Genomic DNA, 16,485 nt, shown 5'->3' on the forward strand with positions numbered 1-16,485 from the left:
GGAGGAGGCAGCGGGAATCTGAAGGAGGAGGCAGCGGGAATCTGAAGGAGGAGGCAGCGGGAATCTGAAGGAGGAGACAGGAGTTCTGGGGAGAAGCAAGGGTCTGCAAGGGGAGGCATCGGGGTCTGAAAGGCCAATGGAGGCAGAGAGCCAAGGGACGGGGCAGACCCTGACCCGTTTGAGCCACAATGACTGCAGGGGGGCCCTCTTCTCTCCCTCGCAGTGCCAACACAGCCACCTGGTAGGCAGTTCCAGGCTGCAGCCCTGTGATGTCCGTGGCAGTAGAGTCTGGGGGCAGTATCTGGCTGGACTCTGGACCTGGTTTCAGAGGGAAATGCTGGCATGGCTCCTACCTGTCCCCTCCAGCCCCCATACCCTGATTGGTCCCTCCCACGCAGCCCACACTGACCACTGCCTGTCCTCCAGCTAATCCGAAATCCACTGGCTCCAGGGACGGGTCCCCAGGCCAGCCTCACTTGCGTTGCATCTGACACCACAACTCGCAGCCCTGGAACAGCCAGTGGGGTATCCAGCTCTAGGGGTTGAAGACAGAGGTCAGAGGTCAGAACCATGACCAGAGTGAGGCAGGCAGCTGTCCTCCACAAGCCTGCTGTAGTGCTCACCCCGGTGGATGGTGAGGACACTGGCACTGCCCTCACGGGGACCCACTCGAGCAGACACCCGCACAGTGTAGCTAAGCCCAGCCCGAATGTCGTCCAAGTCGAAGGCTGTCTGACTCCCGGGAAGCACCAGAGTCCGCTCAACCCCTAAGGGAGAAGTCAGGGTAGGTGGGCAGGGGTCAGAAAGAGACAGGGGTGTGGGACGATGGCAGCAATGGACAGGGACACAGGAAGAGAAGGGCCATGGGGATGGGGATGTGGGGTGATAGGGGCCAGAGAGATGGAATATGGCTGATAAAAGTGAGTGCAAGACAAGGACATGGGATGAAAGGGGCTGGTGATGGCTGGGGACACTGGAGGACAGGGGTCAGTGGGATGATGGGATGTGGGATGATGGGATGTAGCACGATAGGAGTCAGCGGACAGCAGTGAGAACTGACAGGCTGTTGACAGACACTCATGTCGGATGGCAGAGGTCAGTGTTGGATGGGGACGTGTAATGAGAGGTTGGCGTGGACAGTGGTCACCACCAGGGTAATGGAAACTTAGGTGATTGAGCTTGTGGCTGGGCAGGGGTGAAAGCCATGGACAGGGGTGTGGGGCAGGGAGGAGACTGGCTGGGGCAGAGTAGCAGGCAGACAGACCCTGTTCAGTGCTCAGTGCCATCCTAGGAAGTGGATGGATAAGGAGACAGGGAGGGGGCTGTAGGGACCCAGGTGTGGAAGGAGAGGGCTGGAGGTACACTCAGACCCATCAGGCTGGAACTTCAGAGTGTGTGTGTGTGTGTGTGTGTGTGTGTGTGGTGGGGGGGAGGGTGCTGGCTGCATCCACCTCACCCTGGGTGCTGCGCACAGTGATGCGGTACCCCGTGGCACCGGGGACTGGGCTCCAGGACACTCGCACCCGCTGCCCGGGCAGCTCAGTGGCTTGCAGTTCCGTCACAGGGCCCACAGGCAGCTCTGGCCCTGTTGGAGAGCACAGCATAGAGGCAGCCTGGGACTCCAACACTTCCCCCTCTCACTGGCCCAGCCCACAGAGCCCTCACCAGTGGGAACCACGGTGGCAGGGGTGGCCACCTCGCGGCCCTCCAGCAGAGTGTAGAGTGTGAGGCGGTACTCAGTGCCCGGCTGCAGCCCATCCAACTGGTAGCGGGTCACATCAGAGGGCACAACCACCTTCTGCGGTGGCTCCAAGCCTGTAAGATGACAAGGTCAGGCCAGCTGAGGCCATGCCCTGACCCCTGCCTATCCACCCCTTCCCCCACACTGACCACTCTCACGACGCCATTCCAACCGGTAGCCACGGGCTTCAGGCACCAAGTTCCAGGAAAGGAGGATGGATGTGGGGCCCAGGATGACCGGGCGCAGGTTCTGCTCCACAGAAGTGTCTGCCCAGGGCACATGGGATGTCAGTGCCCTCTGGGCCTTGCCCTGCCTGCCCGTCCCAGCCTGAAGACAGTGCCCAACCTCCTCACCAGTGCGAGCCGTGACGGACGTGGCAGGCCCCACATTGCGGCCAAACAGGGTGCTGATGGTCACTTCATAGTCCGTGCCAGGCTCCAAGGCATGCAGCAACACTGAACCCTGCCCAGGGCCCAGCTCCTGCTGCTGAGTGGCCCCACCTGCATGGGGGGCACCAAGGGACCAGTGGGCCTCAGGACTCCACAGCCTTGTCTGAGGCACAGGGACTCCCTCAGCCCACATCTCTCACTCACCACTGAGGACTCGCCATGTCACACGGTAGCCAGTGGCACCTGGCACACTCTGCCAGGCCACCAGGAGGCTGTGGGCTGTGGTATTCTGGATGGTCAACTCCGGCCCCTCCAGGGCAGCTGGGAGAGAGTCCCACCAGGGATTCATGGAGTCAGGAGTGGGGGGGGGCACTAGGGTGGGGGGTTAGGTGAATGGGATCAGGGCTGGCAGAATTGCTCACTGGTCCGAGCTGTCCCGCTCACGGCCTCCCCGATGCTGTTGGCATAGAGGGCAACCACCGTCACTTGGTACTCAGTCAGTGGCCGGAGACCCTGCAGCCGCACACTGGTCTCACCAGCTGGGACATTCACCTGCCCAAGGCCAAAGGTCACTTTATCTTGCCCAGCCAAGTCCCCAGCCACCACCTATCACTTCTGACATCCTACCTCCTGCCGCTCGCTAGACAGTGGCTGTCCCAGTCCCGTCAGAGGAGTGTACTGGACCTTGTAGCCAGTCACAGGGCCACTGGCCGCTGTCCACTGTACTCTCAAGGATTGGCTGCTTGGCTCAGACAGCACTAGGTCCCGTGGAGCAGAGGTCGAGTCATCCGCTGGGAATGGGGGATCAGGGGATCAGGCAGGAGGGTCGGGGTGAGCATGTATGGTGCAGAGTTGGGGTCAGGGGTCAGGAGCACATAGGATGGAATCAGTACTCCCAGGTAGGGGTTGGGAGTGGGTCCGGGGTCCAGGTCAGGGTACACCGTGTGGGCAGGAACTCACGAGGCCGGGTCACAGGCACGCCACCAGCAGTTGTGCACACTCTCCGGGAAACAATGGGCAGCAGGGTCCTCAAGATGCTGAAGTCGTTGACGAAGAAGAAGAAGTCATTGGTGGGCTGTGAGGCAACTCGCTTCAGCTCCTCAGGGTCGGCATTCTTGATCCCTGAAGTGACGCCCAGTCAGGAGTCAGTCACCACATGGTCTCTGACTGCCCCCCAGCAGCTGACCTGTCACCCTGGCTCGGTCCTTACCCACAGCAAATAGCTTGACCCCCTGCCCTTTCAGCCTCTGGGCAGCTGTGTCCACCAGGTCCTGAGACTTCCCGTCTGTGATCAGGATGCAGACCTGGAACAGGTGCAGGGGTCAGATCACGGGTCCCCTGGACACTTCATTTGGGGTCATCTTGGGAGGCATGATAGGGGTAGGGATCACCTTGGGGACACCAGGTCGGGCCAGCTGGGGCAGGAAGACACGATCAGTCACATGGAGAATCGCAGCCCCTGTGCGAGTGTTGCCCCCCTTGTAGCTGAGCTCACGGATGGCACGGATCACATCACCCCCAGAGCCAAGTGCATCCAGGCCAAACTCTGTCCTGTTGGAGGGTAGGGGTGGCAATAGGCTAGGACTCAGGACCTCTTCTGGCCTTGGCCTTGAGGAGGCCTCTAGGATGAGGGTTATGGGTGTCAGGCTTTCTTGAGGGGTGCCTTGGTTCTGTGATTCCCCACACCTTCTTGCCTCTGGAACCCCCAGGTTAACACCCCCACCTTCAAGGTGCTCCTTTGTGTACCCTCTGCAGCTGGGCCTGGGCAGGCCTGAAGGAGCCCTAGGGGCTCACGGCCTGTGGGGAACAGGATGCTGGTAAATTAAATAATTGCAGGAGGAAGGGTGCAGATGTAAGAAGGTGGATGCCGGCCAGACAAGGAGCGCCTCTGGTGAACGACTGCAGGGGTTAGGGGTTCAAACGTGGAGCGTCCAACAGGCATGGGGGCCCCTTCCTGTGCTCCCCACCTCCAGGTCAGAAAACACAGCCTCCCTGTTGTGCACCTTCCCGTCTTGAATAGCCTGGAGGTGTTTCAGGGCATGAAGGTTCTACCTAGGGAATCCTTACCTCTGTCTCCAGAGGAGGTCCTAGCTAGGAAGTCTCTAGGTTCCCCAAAACCTGTTTCTGGAAAGACCTGGCGTGGGGTTTCCAGGGTCTCCACCCGCTCTGGGAAAGGAGTCTTGGTGGGATCTCGTGGTCCCCAGCCCCTAGGGCCACTACTCACCGTGGATCATCACTGTACTGCACCGTGGCAAAGCGCACACCCTGTGCACCGGCTGCTCCAGAGAAAGGCAGCACCAGCCCTTCAAGAAAGCTGCGGACTTCGCGGAAATTGCTGCGGCCAATGGATGAGGAGCCATCCAGTAAGAACACAATGTCAGCGGCGTAAAGGCTCGTGCAGGTCACTGGGGCCAGGAGGAGAGATCAGGGCCTCTTCTGGGAGGCCAACCACCCGCTTCCCCGCACTTTAGCCTTGCTGGGACTTGGGATGGTGGGGAGAGTAGGCCTCATCTGCTTATGCAAACTAGGGCCAGGTCAGCCTAAGCCTAGGGGACTTGAAGGGAGGGAACTGGGTAGGTCCCAGACCAGACTCCTGTGGAGGGTTGGGGCGTGCGGGGGAGGGAGAGTCGCCTGCAAGGGTGTAGACCTGGGACTGATGTCAGCCTCTAGGGGACGGCGGGGATCGGCATAAAGCAGGGGACCCTGTGTGCATCCAAGGAGCCAGAATTTGGGTCGGAACAGGATAGGAGGCGGTTTAGGGAATCCAGCACTGATCGCGAAGGCTTCGGGGAGTCCCAGAGTTAGGAGGAATCAGCAGGGCATGGTGGATTTGTCTGGGTGGGGGTGGGGGGGTGTCGGGGATGAAGGCCGAGTGGAGCGGAGGGTGACACGGTGCAGTGCCCCGGGCCGGGTCCTCCCTGGCGGTGCCCACCTCTCTCCCTGTGCTGGGCTCGCACTCGTGGCGCCCCTGCCAGGATCCCAGCGCAGAGCGCGGCCACCAGAAGCCGCAGCCTCATCCTGGGCGGTAAAAGCAGTCAGCTAGGACCCCCACCTCTGTCCTTTGCCCTACCCCGCCCCCGCTGCCTTGGCGGGTCCGAGAGCCCAGCACCCCTCCAGCCCGAGTCCTGGTCTTGCCTGCGCGTCCGCCTGCTCCTGCCGCTGCCGCTGCTGCAGTCCCGTGGGCAGAGCAGAGAAAAGTCCCTGATCCCGGGGGGCGGAGCGGCAGGCGGGGACCCAGGCACCCGCCCTCACCCACATCCCCGAGAGGTCACCGCCCCCACCATCCCTCCCCCAGACAAACAATATGACGCACTTAACTGTAGAGCCCCTGGCCCCCCGTGGCTTCTGGGAATTTCCCAGAAGGTTCTCCATGGACAGATGCTGAGGGAATATCCCCAATCCCATGTAAGGTCACAGGTCTTAGCTGCTTTACATCAATCACAGTGACCAGGCTGAGGAGTGGACAGGTTACTGCAGAGCCACAAGGCAGCAGGACCGTTGAGGGGGTTGAGGCTACAGCAGGGGATGACTCACCCCCAATCTGGTGGGGGTGCCCAGACAAGTCCTCAGGCCATGGGTCCCGCCGGCCTCTCCTGTGATTCAGCCATCCCTCTGTCTGTCTGGTGGGCCCCCTGGGCCCCACCCCAATCTCCTCGACAGGCGAGCAGCCCTGACAAATGAGTGACTCTGGGCCTGCCTTAGGGAAACCAAGGTCCCCTTGGCCCGGACCCAAGTAACTCACTCCCTCTTTGTAGGGGATAAGCTGGGAGGAGAGAACCTGTGTCATGCTTATGCATACGTCCCAATGTCCCACACCCCTGCCATATCCCAGGCAGATGCAATCCAGCTGTGCCTGCAGGAAAGGGGCCATCCATCTGTGGAGGGCAGGACCACCCACAGAGACAGCTCATTTCTCAGGAATCCAGCCCTCCATGCCCCAGGCTAGGTCCCCCCTACCTACATGTCCTCACCCACAGGCATCCCCAACTTCCATCGACTCTTCTTACAGGCCCCTGCCACCCATCTCCCCCACCAGGCCAAGGTCCCCTTGGGCCCCTTCCTCCTTTCACTCTCATGGTACCTGTAGCTTCCAGCCTCATAACTGCCCCCTGCCTCACTCCTCTCCCCTTACCCAGGCTGACTTCCCACCCTTCTCCAGCTTGGCTTCTGAGGCTGTGGACAGTCCCCCAACACACACCAGGCCAGGGCCAGTGTCCTGAGGAGATGGGGCTTTGTATATGCATATCTCTTCATTAGATGGGTAACGCTAAGGCAGAGAGGAACCCTAAGAAGGGCAGGTCCCATCTGAGTCCTGCTCCCCGCTTTTTTTCCTGCTAATCCAGATAATTCTGGGCAGCCCAGAAAACACATCTATACTCACCAAGGCTGTTGGGTCCCTTCTAATATGCCCGGCCCCTAAGCCTCCCCTGGGATCTGCAGGGACAGCACTAGCTGGACTTAACAGCCTGAGGACTCTGGTGTGGCCAGAGCTGGAGGCAGTGAAGCCCATCCATGCTGCCTGCTTTCCCATTGCCCAAGGGAAGGCTGGGGCTATCCCTTATTACTGACCCCCCCCCCAAACTATCCTGGGCACAGTGATATGACCCCATGGGGCCTAGAACCTTATTCCAAGGTCAGGGTCTCCCCAGCCATGTGCCAGGACCCCCATCCCTGCAAGGTGTGCTCCAGGTGAGGGCTGCAGAGAACCAGATAGGCTCTCATCACACAGGCAGCCCCTTCCCCTTGAGACTGTCACCTCCTGCACAGCCAGGGTGGGTGAGAGCAGGGCAGTGGCATGGACAGTACGGTACGGACGGGGAGACAGGAAGCCCAGCTGGGTGAGGGCTCAGGTGAACCTCATCAGAATTGAGGTGCCCCCAAAAGGAAGGGCTGCTGTGAGGGGGTCTCTCAAAGGGTACTGGGAGAGGCTTTCGGGAAGGTAGGAGTAAGGTTGGAATGACTCCATGTCTGGAGCTCCTATGAGGCTCATGAGCTGAAGTGTGGCCCTCTGAGGCCTCAACTCTGGCTTCCTGGCAAGCATACAGCCTAGGGCACATCCCCAGAGGCCAGTGCCTACCTACAACCCCATCAGGGTGGTGGAGCCCTCGGAGTGAATCCTTTTCCCTCCCAAGCTTCCCTGAACATTTCCTTCCCTGGCCTCGGTCAGTACCTCTCCCCATCTGTTTCCATCCAGGGCCTCATTATCAGATCCCAGCCCCACACATCCCATTGTGCCCTGGACACCACCAAACTCCTCACTGGACTATGTCAGTTTACTCTCCTCCAAGTCACTCCTGCCGGTCTCCCAGCCCTGCTGGGAATGCAGTCCTCTTTGTGTCCCCTGCAGCTGGCTCCAGTTCTTGTATGGCCATGACCTCTGCTCTGCCACAGCATAGCTCACCAGGACTGATACAGAAATGTGGCCTAAGAGCCCCCATGCTGAGTCTCAGCTCTACTAAGTCACTTCTCTTCACAGTAACCTGCAACACACCTCCCCAACATGGTTCCAGGGTAAAGAGTAGAGTCCCTGGCTTGGTATGCAAGGTCCCTTAGAACCAGACCACTCCCAGCAGCTCAAGCTCTCTTCAGCACACCTGTAGTCTCTAAGGGCCAGGCATGGGCTTAGAAGAGAAATCAAGCCCCATCCTTGAGGAGCTCAAACTTGGCAACAGATGTGGCACTTGTTCCCCTGCCTGGGTGTTGCATCTCCATGAGCACCCAGGGTTGGGCCTATCAGGGTTCTGCGTTGCCCAGCATCTTGTCTCCAGCTGGTTGCAAAGCAGAATCATCTTTGCAGTACCCCAGTCCTGGGTCGTAAAAGGTGCTCGACAAATGTCTCCCAATTGGCAACTTACGGCAGCAAATGGTGAGGGAAAGGCACTGGGGCAGGGTGAGAGTGATATAAGGTTGCTTGGGCTACTTCCAAGCTAGGGGGCGGGGGCGGGGGCGGGGGCGGGGGCACGGACTTCTGAATAGCCCTCTTCTGAATGACCTTGTCCCAGCACCCTGCTTGTGACTGCCAGGCAGCAACTTCCCCAAAGGAAAATTGGGCCCCTTGCTTTCAACTTCCCCTTGGGATCCCAGAGAACCTGACTGTGGAAGCACGGTGAGGGAGGGGGGCGTGCAGGAGGAGTGGCCTACCTGCCCACCCACCAAGGGGACCAGAGCCCACATAGGTAACAGAGGGACTAGGTAGGTAAGAGCTGCACGGGGTGCTGGCTGCCTCAGAAGATGGGAAGGGGACTGTCAGGCCAGCAGCTCTGGACTTGCCTGGGACAGATGTAGTCAAGGGAGGGGGCTTGGGCCCCACTGAGCTCAGGGCTATTCTTGGAGCCTGAGTCAGCGGAGGGAAGGATTCTTGCCCTGCTTGTCTAGGCAGCAGTTAGAAACCAAATAGGAATACTATGCCTCAGGCTATCTTCCTTCCAGAATCCAGAGTAAACACACGAAGAGAGGCATCCTTGGAGACAGCCCTTGGCTCCTTCTGGTCCATCCCAGCAAACCAGGGACCACCAGAGGGTGACCTGGCACAAGGTCCAGTGAGGAGTTTCCCATCTGAGCCTGCAAAGATTCCAAGCTGGGACTCCTACAGGGGCAAAGGTTGGGTCTGCACTTCCTATGGACTCCCACAGCCCACTCCTGGGACAGGCTGGCTGAGGAAGTGGCTGAGTGGAAACATCTGGGCTCAGCTCCCTGTAGGCATCAAAGACTTCTGGACCCTGCTGCAGCCCCCGCACTTGCCCCTGGCTGAGGACACATCAGCCTGTGAGAAGGCAGGAGGATCCAGGGGCCGAGGAAGTCCTTGCTCCCTATCTACTGCCCAATGGACTCCACGCCAATGCCAAAAGAGGAACAACACATTTCTCAGCAGAGGACTTTATTGGTGGTCACCTGTGGCACAGGCTGGAGGAGCCAGAGTGCTATTTGTGGTGGGGGGACCACGAGCCCCAGCCCCACCCTCTTGCTTACACAGGCTTCCTGCCTAGAAGCGCAGCCAGAACATGCCGCTGCGGATCCGGTTGTAGTCTGTGAGCTGCTCGATGGGGCCTGTGGGGAAAGGGTGGAGCATCAGGGTGGGGTACCTGGCCTGCACAGGGACACCTGGCCCTGTGCCGCACCCAGCTCGGAGCTGCTGCCCAGAGCAGCACAAGACAGGCTTTGAGTCGAAAGAGGAAGAGAACATTCCCCCAGGGGTGCTAAGCTTGTCCCTTCATGCTCTGGCCCTTGAAGCCCCGCCCCACATGGAGGTGCCCGTTACCTGGCGGGTGCAGGGTGTTGATGGAGGCACCTTGGCAGGCAATCAAGGAGCTGCTGGGACAGGTTTTCTGAGCAAGAACTCCCTGGCAGCCAGGGGACTGGGGAGAGCTGCTGGGGGCCTTAACTGGCTGCTCTGTGTAAGCTGGGGAGTGGGGGAGCAGAGGTGGAAGGGGAAGCCAAGAGAATGCCCTGAGGACACAGGAAGCAGACTCCCTAGGTTACTTACCATATCCAGCCACTGCTGGGCACTGGTCATAGAAGTACTTGGAGCAGATCTCACGTACCATACTGGCATCAACCTCCTGCAGGGTGAGGTAGAGGGCATGTTGGCCAACAGGCACCTGGCCACCACCTCAACCAGTCAGCATCATCCAGCTGGCCAAGATCTCCCACAGGGAGTGTGCAGCTGTCCCCAACCCAAAAGGGGAAAGGCAGAAAGGATTCCTGCTATAGACTTCCATGGGCCCCACTCATCTCCACAGCCATCAGCACCTCTGCCCCGCCCTCCCATCCCATTATACCACCCTTGCAGGTGACAGCTGCCTAGGACACCAGGGATGCCTACAGGAGCAGGCTCTCTGCTTTGCCAGACCCCAACGCTGCACCTCCCAGGTGAATGCCAGGCCAAGACTCCAGAACCTCTCCCAGGGGCCCATGTTACCGCAATCCGGCTTTCCCATTCAGCCAGGGGAATGCGGCGGCCATAGGTCAGGAGGCTGCGTCCGATGTCCTCACACACAGGAGTGGTGCCTTTAAGGGTGGGGGAAGGCTCAGAAGTCCACCCAGCCTAATCCTGGACTCACAGGTACACAACCTCCAGCCTGAGGCTGACAAGGACCTCCCTGACCTCATGCTGACCCAGATCACAGCTCTCTCTTTATGGCCACCTGTTAATTGTAGCGACAGGCTATGGACCTGTCCCACACCTGCCTGCCTCTGCAAGGGTGGGGTGGTGGGGCACTGTGTGATCTTCAAAGTTTTCCTTTCTAACCTTGGTTAGTTAGGAGTGGTGGCCACCTAGGGACTGTCGCTGGCAAGATGCTCTCTACCCCTCCCTGCTGAGCTGCAGGACTCACCGTCTAGCTGAGATACCAGGGCATTTCTGAGGATGTTTTTGCCCCGAGCCACTGCACTCTCCGTGGTACTGGTACACAGGCGCATCCTAAAGTTGGGGGCAGGGGGTGGTGTTCATTCTCAGCCTACGTGTCGTCTCCCAGCCTTCCACTGTGCTGGTCAAAGCCCCCATCCCACCTAGGAGTACCAGGCTGCCACATACCACTGGCCTTGCAGCACATAGATCATGTCATCGATTTTCATTCGGTCACAGACAAAGTGTGCACCCAGCAAGCCTGTTTCTGCATAGCAGATGTTGAAGGTCTGGAAACTCTGGCACAGCTGCTTGGCCGCAACAACTGAAGCCAGTGGGCTGGACAGGTGCTGCCAGGGGGGACAGGTGATGAGCACCCACCTCTTGTCTTTGACACACTGTGACCCCATGCACAGCAGCACAAAGCCCCAGCACCTCTCTTCCCTGGAGGCAAGGTCCCATGCTTGCTCTGGCACTCACCACGCCACCACCGTAAGTGCAGTCATAGTGGCCGATGATGGCATTGGCCACTTGCAAGGCCACATTGTCCGGGTTGGCCCAGCCAGGACCCTCTACTGCAATGGCCACGTGGGCTAAAGGTAGAGCATCATCACGGTGGCGGATCTGAAACGGTACATAACAAAGCTGCGGGACACCCAGCCTGCCTGGGGAACAGAACAGGCGGCAGGTATGGAGTGTGTACATGTGTGTGAACATGTGTGCCTGTGACACAGCAGCCACGGGACTCCTTTCCAACTGCTGAAGTATCTCTGGAGTCACCAGGGTAACCATGCACACGTGGGTCCTCCCACTGGCCCCCAGCTGAGAGCACTACCCCTGTCCAAAAGGCAGCACACCTCACTGCCAGTGAAGCGGCATGGAGTAAAAGCAGGTACAGCATCCTCTGGGTACTGCCAAGAGATGTCACCAAGGTGCTTCTGGGCAAGATCTAACAGCTGCTGGTGCTCCACTCCTGCAAAGACAGACAGTACATTACTGACCAGTCAGGGCCAAAGGCACAGGGTGGGGGAATTCACAGACAGGCTGAGGACCCCCATGTCCTGTCTTAGTGGGAGAAACTGGAAGGAATATGTGACATTAGAACAGGGTGAGGAGGCTGGGCACGGTGGCTCAAGCCTGTAATCCCAGCACTTTGGGAGGCCAAGGCGGGTGGATCACGAGGTCAAGAGATCAAGACCATCCTGGTCAACATGGTGAAACCCCGTCTCTACTAAAAATACAAAAAACATTAGCTGGGCATGGTGGCACGTGCCTGTAATCCCAGCTACTCAGGAGGTTGAGGCAGGAGAATTGCCTGAACCCAGGAGGCGGAGGCTGCAGTGAGCCGAGATCGCGCCATTGCACTCCAGCCTGGGTAACAAGAGTGAAACTCCGTCTCAAAAAAAAAAAAAAGAACAGGGTGAGGAGAGAGGGTCCTCCACAGACAGAACCTGCCTTGTGGACAGGACAGGCACCTCAGGGCCAGATAACTCCAATGGCCTCAGTCTCAGGAGAGCAGCAGCGCTGAGCTTCAAAATGGGCTGCCAGGTGATGCAAGCATAGGTTCTCACCCGAGAATATGCATCCCACCTACATCAAGGACAAGACTGGTACTCCCTGGGCACAAAGCCACCTGGCCTGCCTTTTCCCTCTAGCTCTCCCTCAAGTAGATCTGGCTGTTGGCCCTGAAAGGGGTGGCAAGTCAGGGGGCAGAAAGAGGCACTATTGCAGGGCTGTGATTAGCTCTTGGGTCCCCTGAGAGCTGGGGACATTTGCAAGTAATGTTACAAACACACACCCCAGGACTCCTTGTTGAAGGAGCTCCCCTCCTTACCACCACAAGAGGAGGTCTCTGTGGAGCCTCGACTGGTGAACACTGTGGCAATGCTGCCCCAGGATGACAGCCACCAGTTACGTTGACCTTTTATTCCTTCCTTCTGTGAGCTCAAGCCCTGCTAGTCTGACAGACACATCAGACTGCTCTCGTGCCCAGGTTTGCCAGTTCCAAAGCCTCCGGTCATGCTCTTCCTATTGGTCTCTTTTGCTCACTCAGCTGCCAAGGTGGTAAACTGAAATGTTTTTTTTTTTTCTGAGACAGAGTCTGACTTTGTCACCCAGGCCGGAGTACAGTGGCATGATCTCAACTCACTGTAACCTCCGCCCACTGGGTTCAAGCGATTCTCCTGCCTCAGCCTCTCAAGTAGCTGGGATTATAGACACCCACCACCATGCTCAACTAATTTTTGTATTTTTAGTAGAGACGGGGTTTCACCATGTTGGCCAGCTGACCTCAGGTGAGTCACCCACGTCAGCTTCCCAAAATGCTAGGATTACAGGCATGAGCCACCGTGCCTGGCCAAAATGGAAGCATCTTGACCCCAGTCCCCTACCCATGCCCTGACCCCAATCAGGTTCCATCTATAAAATCACCTGGAGTCCATCTACTGCTCCCCATCGCTCCTGCCAGGTCCCTGCCACAGCCCCTCTCGAGCCAGCCTGCCTCCACATAGCAGCAGGGCAAACCTTAGAACACTTCAGGCCTTGACGCTGCTCTTCCCCTGTGCTCAGTTCTCCACACCCCATCTAAGTAACACTTATCACCGTTTAGGCTTCTGTTCAAAAGGCAGGTGCTTTAAAAAGCCCCTTCCCCAACGTATAACTCTAAGTCCCCCATGAAATCTCCCCCACCTTTCTGTGCCTTCCTTTTAAGGCACTTCTCAGTCTGTACCAGACATGCATCACCACACAACTAACAGCTGGCTCACCCAAGGGCAAGGCCACAAGGAACAAGGCCAGGGGCTTATATCCCCTACAAACCTATAAACTCAGTATCCAAGTACCAGGTGGGGCTAAGGCAGGCCTGGGCCAGAAGGACAGCATCCTGTATAACTAGTCCCAGTGGTGGTAGCAGGGTAGAATCCTACCCCACCTCAGAGAGCACAGGAGGAAAGTCATTACCCTCAAGCATAAGGTGGGGGCAGGGTCCCCTGGGTGGAAGGTCCTTTATGGTGGGACCCAGGACCTGGGCTCTGATAACTGACATTGGGCCCCCCTACCCAGGGCTTCAGTGAGCCCATCGCTCACCTCCCGCTGCTGCCAGCACCATTCGAGGGGCCTTGTAATGCCTGCTGAGGTACTCAGTCAAGTCTGCACGAGACAGCTTCCTACAAGACATATGGCCAATGTGTCAACACCTCTTCCCACTGGAGTGAGTTGGGCTACAGGAATGGCACTGATGAGGCAGACCAGGAGAGGCATGGTTTCTCTGAAGTGGGCTCTGCCACACCCCCCAACCCCCTTTCCTTATCTCTGCCACCCCCTGCTCCAGGGCCCAGAGGGGAGCCCTCGTCTGCCCTTGCCTCACGCCTGACCTGAGGACAGGCTCATAGTCCTCTCTGATAAGGTGTGAGCCAACACTGTGGGACTCTCAAAGGGCAGTATCAGAGCTCTGGGAGCCATCCCCAAAGGAGACAAGAGACCACATGGAGGGGACAACCGGACACCCCCATCCCTGGACTGTCAGGACAGGCACCGAAACATACCTTAAAACAAAGCCCAAAATTCAAGTGAAGCTCACAAAGCCATTAAAAAAGATTCACTGGACCACACGGATATAGAAACTGTCTCCAATTGCATAACTTGGGAAAATAACCACCACAGACAGCTAGCCAACTAAAAATGTGACCTGGAAAGGATCTGCCCAGACCAGAAAGGGACATGCATCCCACAAGCCCAGCCACCTCTCACCTGACATTCTCACTGGTCCCCTCCACAGCCTGGGCTAGAGATGTGCCCTGGAATGCTGTGGCATGCAGGTAGTCAAAGACCACGTCTCGCATGGAGGCATCATTCTCCTGCATCTCCCGCAGGATCACATCACGTTCTTTCTCGATCTGTGAGTCTTCCAGACTACAGTTCTGCACAACGTCACCCAGGATCTCCACAACTAGATGCAAGGAGGACATGTTTAGGCACCAGGTGGACCACTGGAGACCCACGGCAGCACAAAATCCCCGGGCCTGGCATCTTCTGGGGCCCACACCTAGTTGCCCTGCTGCAAACCATATACCAAGGGTAATATGATTCTGTGGTCAACCAGGGGCTCCTGGGCTCCTGCTCTGCTCCCCTGCCCTCCAACCCGCCCTCCATCCCCACCTCTTCCTCCAGGTGTTACCTTTTGGCAGATCCTTGGACAGCGCCTTGATGTAGTAAGCTGTGTGCTCTCGGGTGCTGTAGGCATTAAGATGGGCCCCTATGCTCTCCACCTCCTTCTCCAGGGCACTGCCAGGCCGATTCTTTGTTCCCTGGAACCAGATATCAACTGGACCAATCAGGAGCCACACGGGAGCCCAAGAATCCTGTCCTAAGAGGCTATTGAGACCCAGCAGGACTACTGGTCCACGGATACCTCCCTCAGGATAGCCTCTGGGGACATAGATCCCAGAGTCTGTGCTTACCAAGTACTAGGCCTTGTGGTGACCAAGGCCATGGCATCATGGGCCAACAGAATAGAGACAGCTAGGGTCAGGACAGAAGGGCATGGCCACAGCAAGTGTAGCCTAAAGTCCAGAGCTCCTGTTACAGCTTACCAATGAGTGGTGGGGTCATTACCAGTATACCTGCCCCTCTTATTGACAGCTGTGGTCAGCTAAGCCCACACCTGTGTTCAAGTGATGGAACCCACTCCTCCCGTGCCATTCATATGACTGTATGTGTTTGTGTATACATGCTAGTGGCCACTTCTGTGGGACCCAATCCTACTCCTATGTGTGGAGAACAGTGTTGCTATCTCTTGGTATGCACACATATGTTAATTCTGCACACTTATCTGTGACACTGCAGCTGGCTGGGCTGCCCATTATGGCTCCATGGCCCTGACCATCCCATACTCCTCCAATTTCTCATTCCTCTAAAAAACATGGGTCTTGGCCGGGCGCAGTGGCTCACGCCTGTAATCCCAGCACTTTGGGAGGCCGAGGTGGGTGAATCACCTGAGGTCAGGAATTCAAGACCAGCCTGGCCATCAGGGTGAAACCACAGCTTTAAAAAATAAAAAATAAAAAAACATGGGTCTTTACTTTACAATCAAAGGATGCCCAGGTATTCCACAAGAACAGAACATTTCACAAGCAAGCATGCATGCCCATGTCTGTGGGTTTGCTACAATGCACATGCATTTCTATGTGTGTTCCTCAAGTCCCTTGCATGCATGCACATAACGCAGGCCTGACTTCTCTGTTGAAAAGTGGGGCTCCTGTGGCTTCCTGGGTCTTCTTGGCTCTGAGGGCCTTATACAGGGGCTCATCAGATACATGCCACTCAGGAGAGGTTAAGCTCATGTGGCTCCTTTTAGGAAGGCCAGCCAGACATCAGCCCCACAACTGAGGCACATAATCAGGCTAATTTTTCTGAACTTCATCCTCAGGAGGGACAACAGGTAGCTCTAAGCCCAGAGGAGACAGACTTCAAGAGCCTCACCTTGAAAGCCAGATGCTCCACAAAGTAGCCTGCCCCATTGTTCTTCTCAGTCTCAAAACGGCTGCCAACATCAATCCACACTCCCACCTGGACAAGAAGCCACCGACAAAGGTTACCCACAAACCACTCCCCAGCCCCTTACTCACACCCCATGCCAAGTGACTCAGTACAAGCCCCAGGCAGGGACTCATGAGTCCTGGAGTCAGGGAGAGCTGCCCCAGCAGGATCCCTGTGCTTGGAGGTACAATCATGCCTGAGAAACGGAGGGCCTGCCGAATGGCTAGTCACACTGCATCATCGCTCTCCTGATTGGCTATCAAGGACCCTCGAGGCAATTCTAACTATGCACATTTACCTGGTCTCACCAGCATAGAAAATCCTTAAATTCAGTCTCACTTTTCAGTTAATTATTTGTCTAGGCATACAACATAACATTTGCAAATAACAACTTATTTTTTCCTTCCTAAAAATTACACGCTGCCTTTGTTCTGGTGATGATTTTATCCTTTCAGCATTAAGGAAGAGACTATTGG

General features: G+C 57.3%; 2 protein-coding genes across 2 annotated transcripts in view; both read right to left on the bottom strand.

Annotated features, from left to right (window-relative positions):
* Nucleotides 1-5,334, bottom strand: part of COL7A1 (collagen type VII alpha 1 chain) — a 31,879-nt gene extending 26,545 nt beyond the window's left edge. Inside the window, exons 1-16 of the mRNA XM_032289726.1 lie at nucleotides 5,266-5,334; nucleotides 5,063-5,148; nucleotides 4,355-4,535; nucleotides 3,522-3,681; nucleotides 3,341-3,434; nucleotides 3,091-3,252; nucleotides 2,758-2,921; nucleotides 2,553-2,682; nucleotides 2,335-2,451; nucleotides 2,095-2,241; nucleotides 1,891-2,007; nucleotides 1,666-1,815; nucleotides 1,457-1,585; nucleotides 624-767; nucleotides 410-535; nucleotides 175-318 (exon numbers count right to left, since the gene is read on the bottom strand). Coding sequence (XP_032145617.1) covers nucleotides 175-318; nucleotides 410-535; nucleotides 624-767; nucleotides 1,457-1,585; nucleotides 1,666-1,815; nucleotides 1,891-2,007; nucleotides 2,095-2,241; nucleotides 2,335-2,451; nucleotides 2,553-2,682; nucleotides 2,758-2,921; nucleotides 3,091-3,252; nucleotides 3,341-3,434; nucleotides 3,522-3,681; nucleotides 4,355-4,535; nucleotides 5,063-5,147 — 2,050 coding nt within the window. The 5' untranslated portion in view covers nucleotide 5,148; nucleotides 5,266-5,334. The remainder of the gene's footprint in view (nucleotides 1-174; nucleotides 319-409; nucleotides 536-623; nucleotides 768-1,456; nucleotides 1,586-1,665; nucleotides 1,816-1,890; nucleotides 2,008-2,094; nucleotides 2,242-2,334; nucleotides 2,452-2,552; nucleotides 2,683-2,757; nucleotides 2,922-3,090; nucleotides 3,253-3,340; nucleotides 3,435-3,521; nucleotides 3,682-4,354; nucleotides 4,536-5,062; nucleotides 5,149-5,265) is intronic.
* A 3,656-nt stretch (nucleotides 5,335-8,990) lies between these two features.
* Nucleotides 8,991-16,247, bottom strand: LOC116559583 (cytochrome b-c1 complex subunit 1, mitochondrial). Its single transcript, XM_032290640.1, has 12 exons — nucleotides 16,241-16,247; nucleotides 15,953-16,089; nucleotides 14,649-14,778; nucleotides 14,222-14,420; nucleotides 13,559-13,638; nucleotides 11,332-11,447; nucleotides 10,955-11,098; nucleotides 10,664-10,824; nucleotides 10,464-10,549; nucleotides 10,049-10,137; nucleotides 9,614-9,689; nucleotides 8,991-9,177 (listed from the first exon to the last, which is right to left on the bottom strand). Exons 1-12 carry the CDS (start codon nucleotides 16,245-16,247, stop codon nucleotides 9,113-9,115), a joined length of 1,290 nt encoding a protein of 429 aa, XP_032146531.1. The 3' UTR covers nucleotides 8,991-9,112.
* Nucleotides 16,248-16,485: the final 238 nt, after the last annotated feature.

Source organism: Sapajus apella, unplaced genomic scaffold, assembly GCF_009761245.1.
Source record: "Sapajus apella isolate SASKATOON/1434 unplaced genomic scaffold, GSC_monkey_1.0 scaffold23, whole genome shotgun sequence".
In the NCBI taxonomy this organism is placed as follows: Eukaryota; Metazoa; Chordata; class Mammalia; order Primates; family Cebidae; genus Sapajus; species Sapajus apella.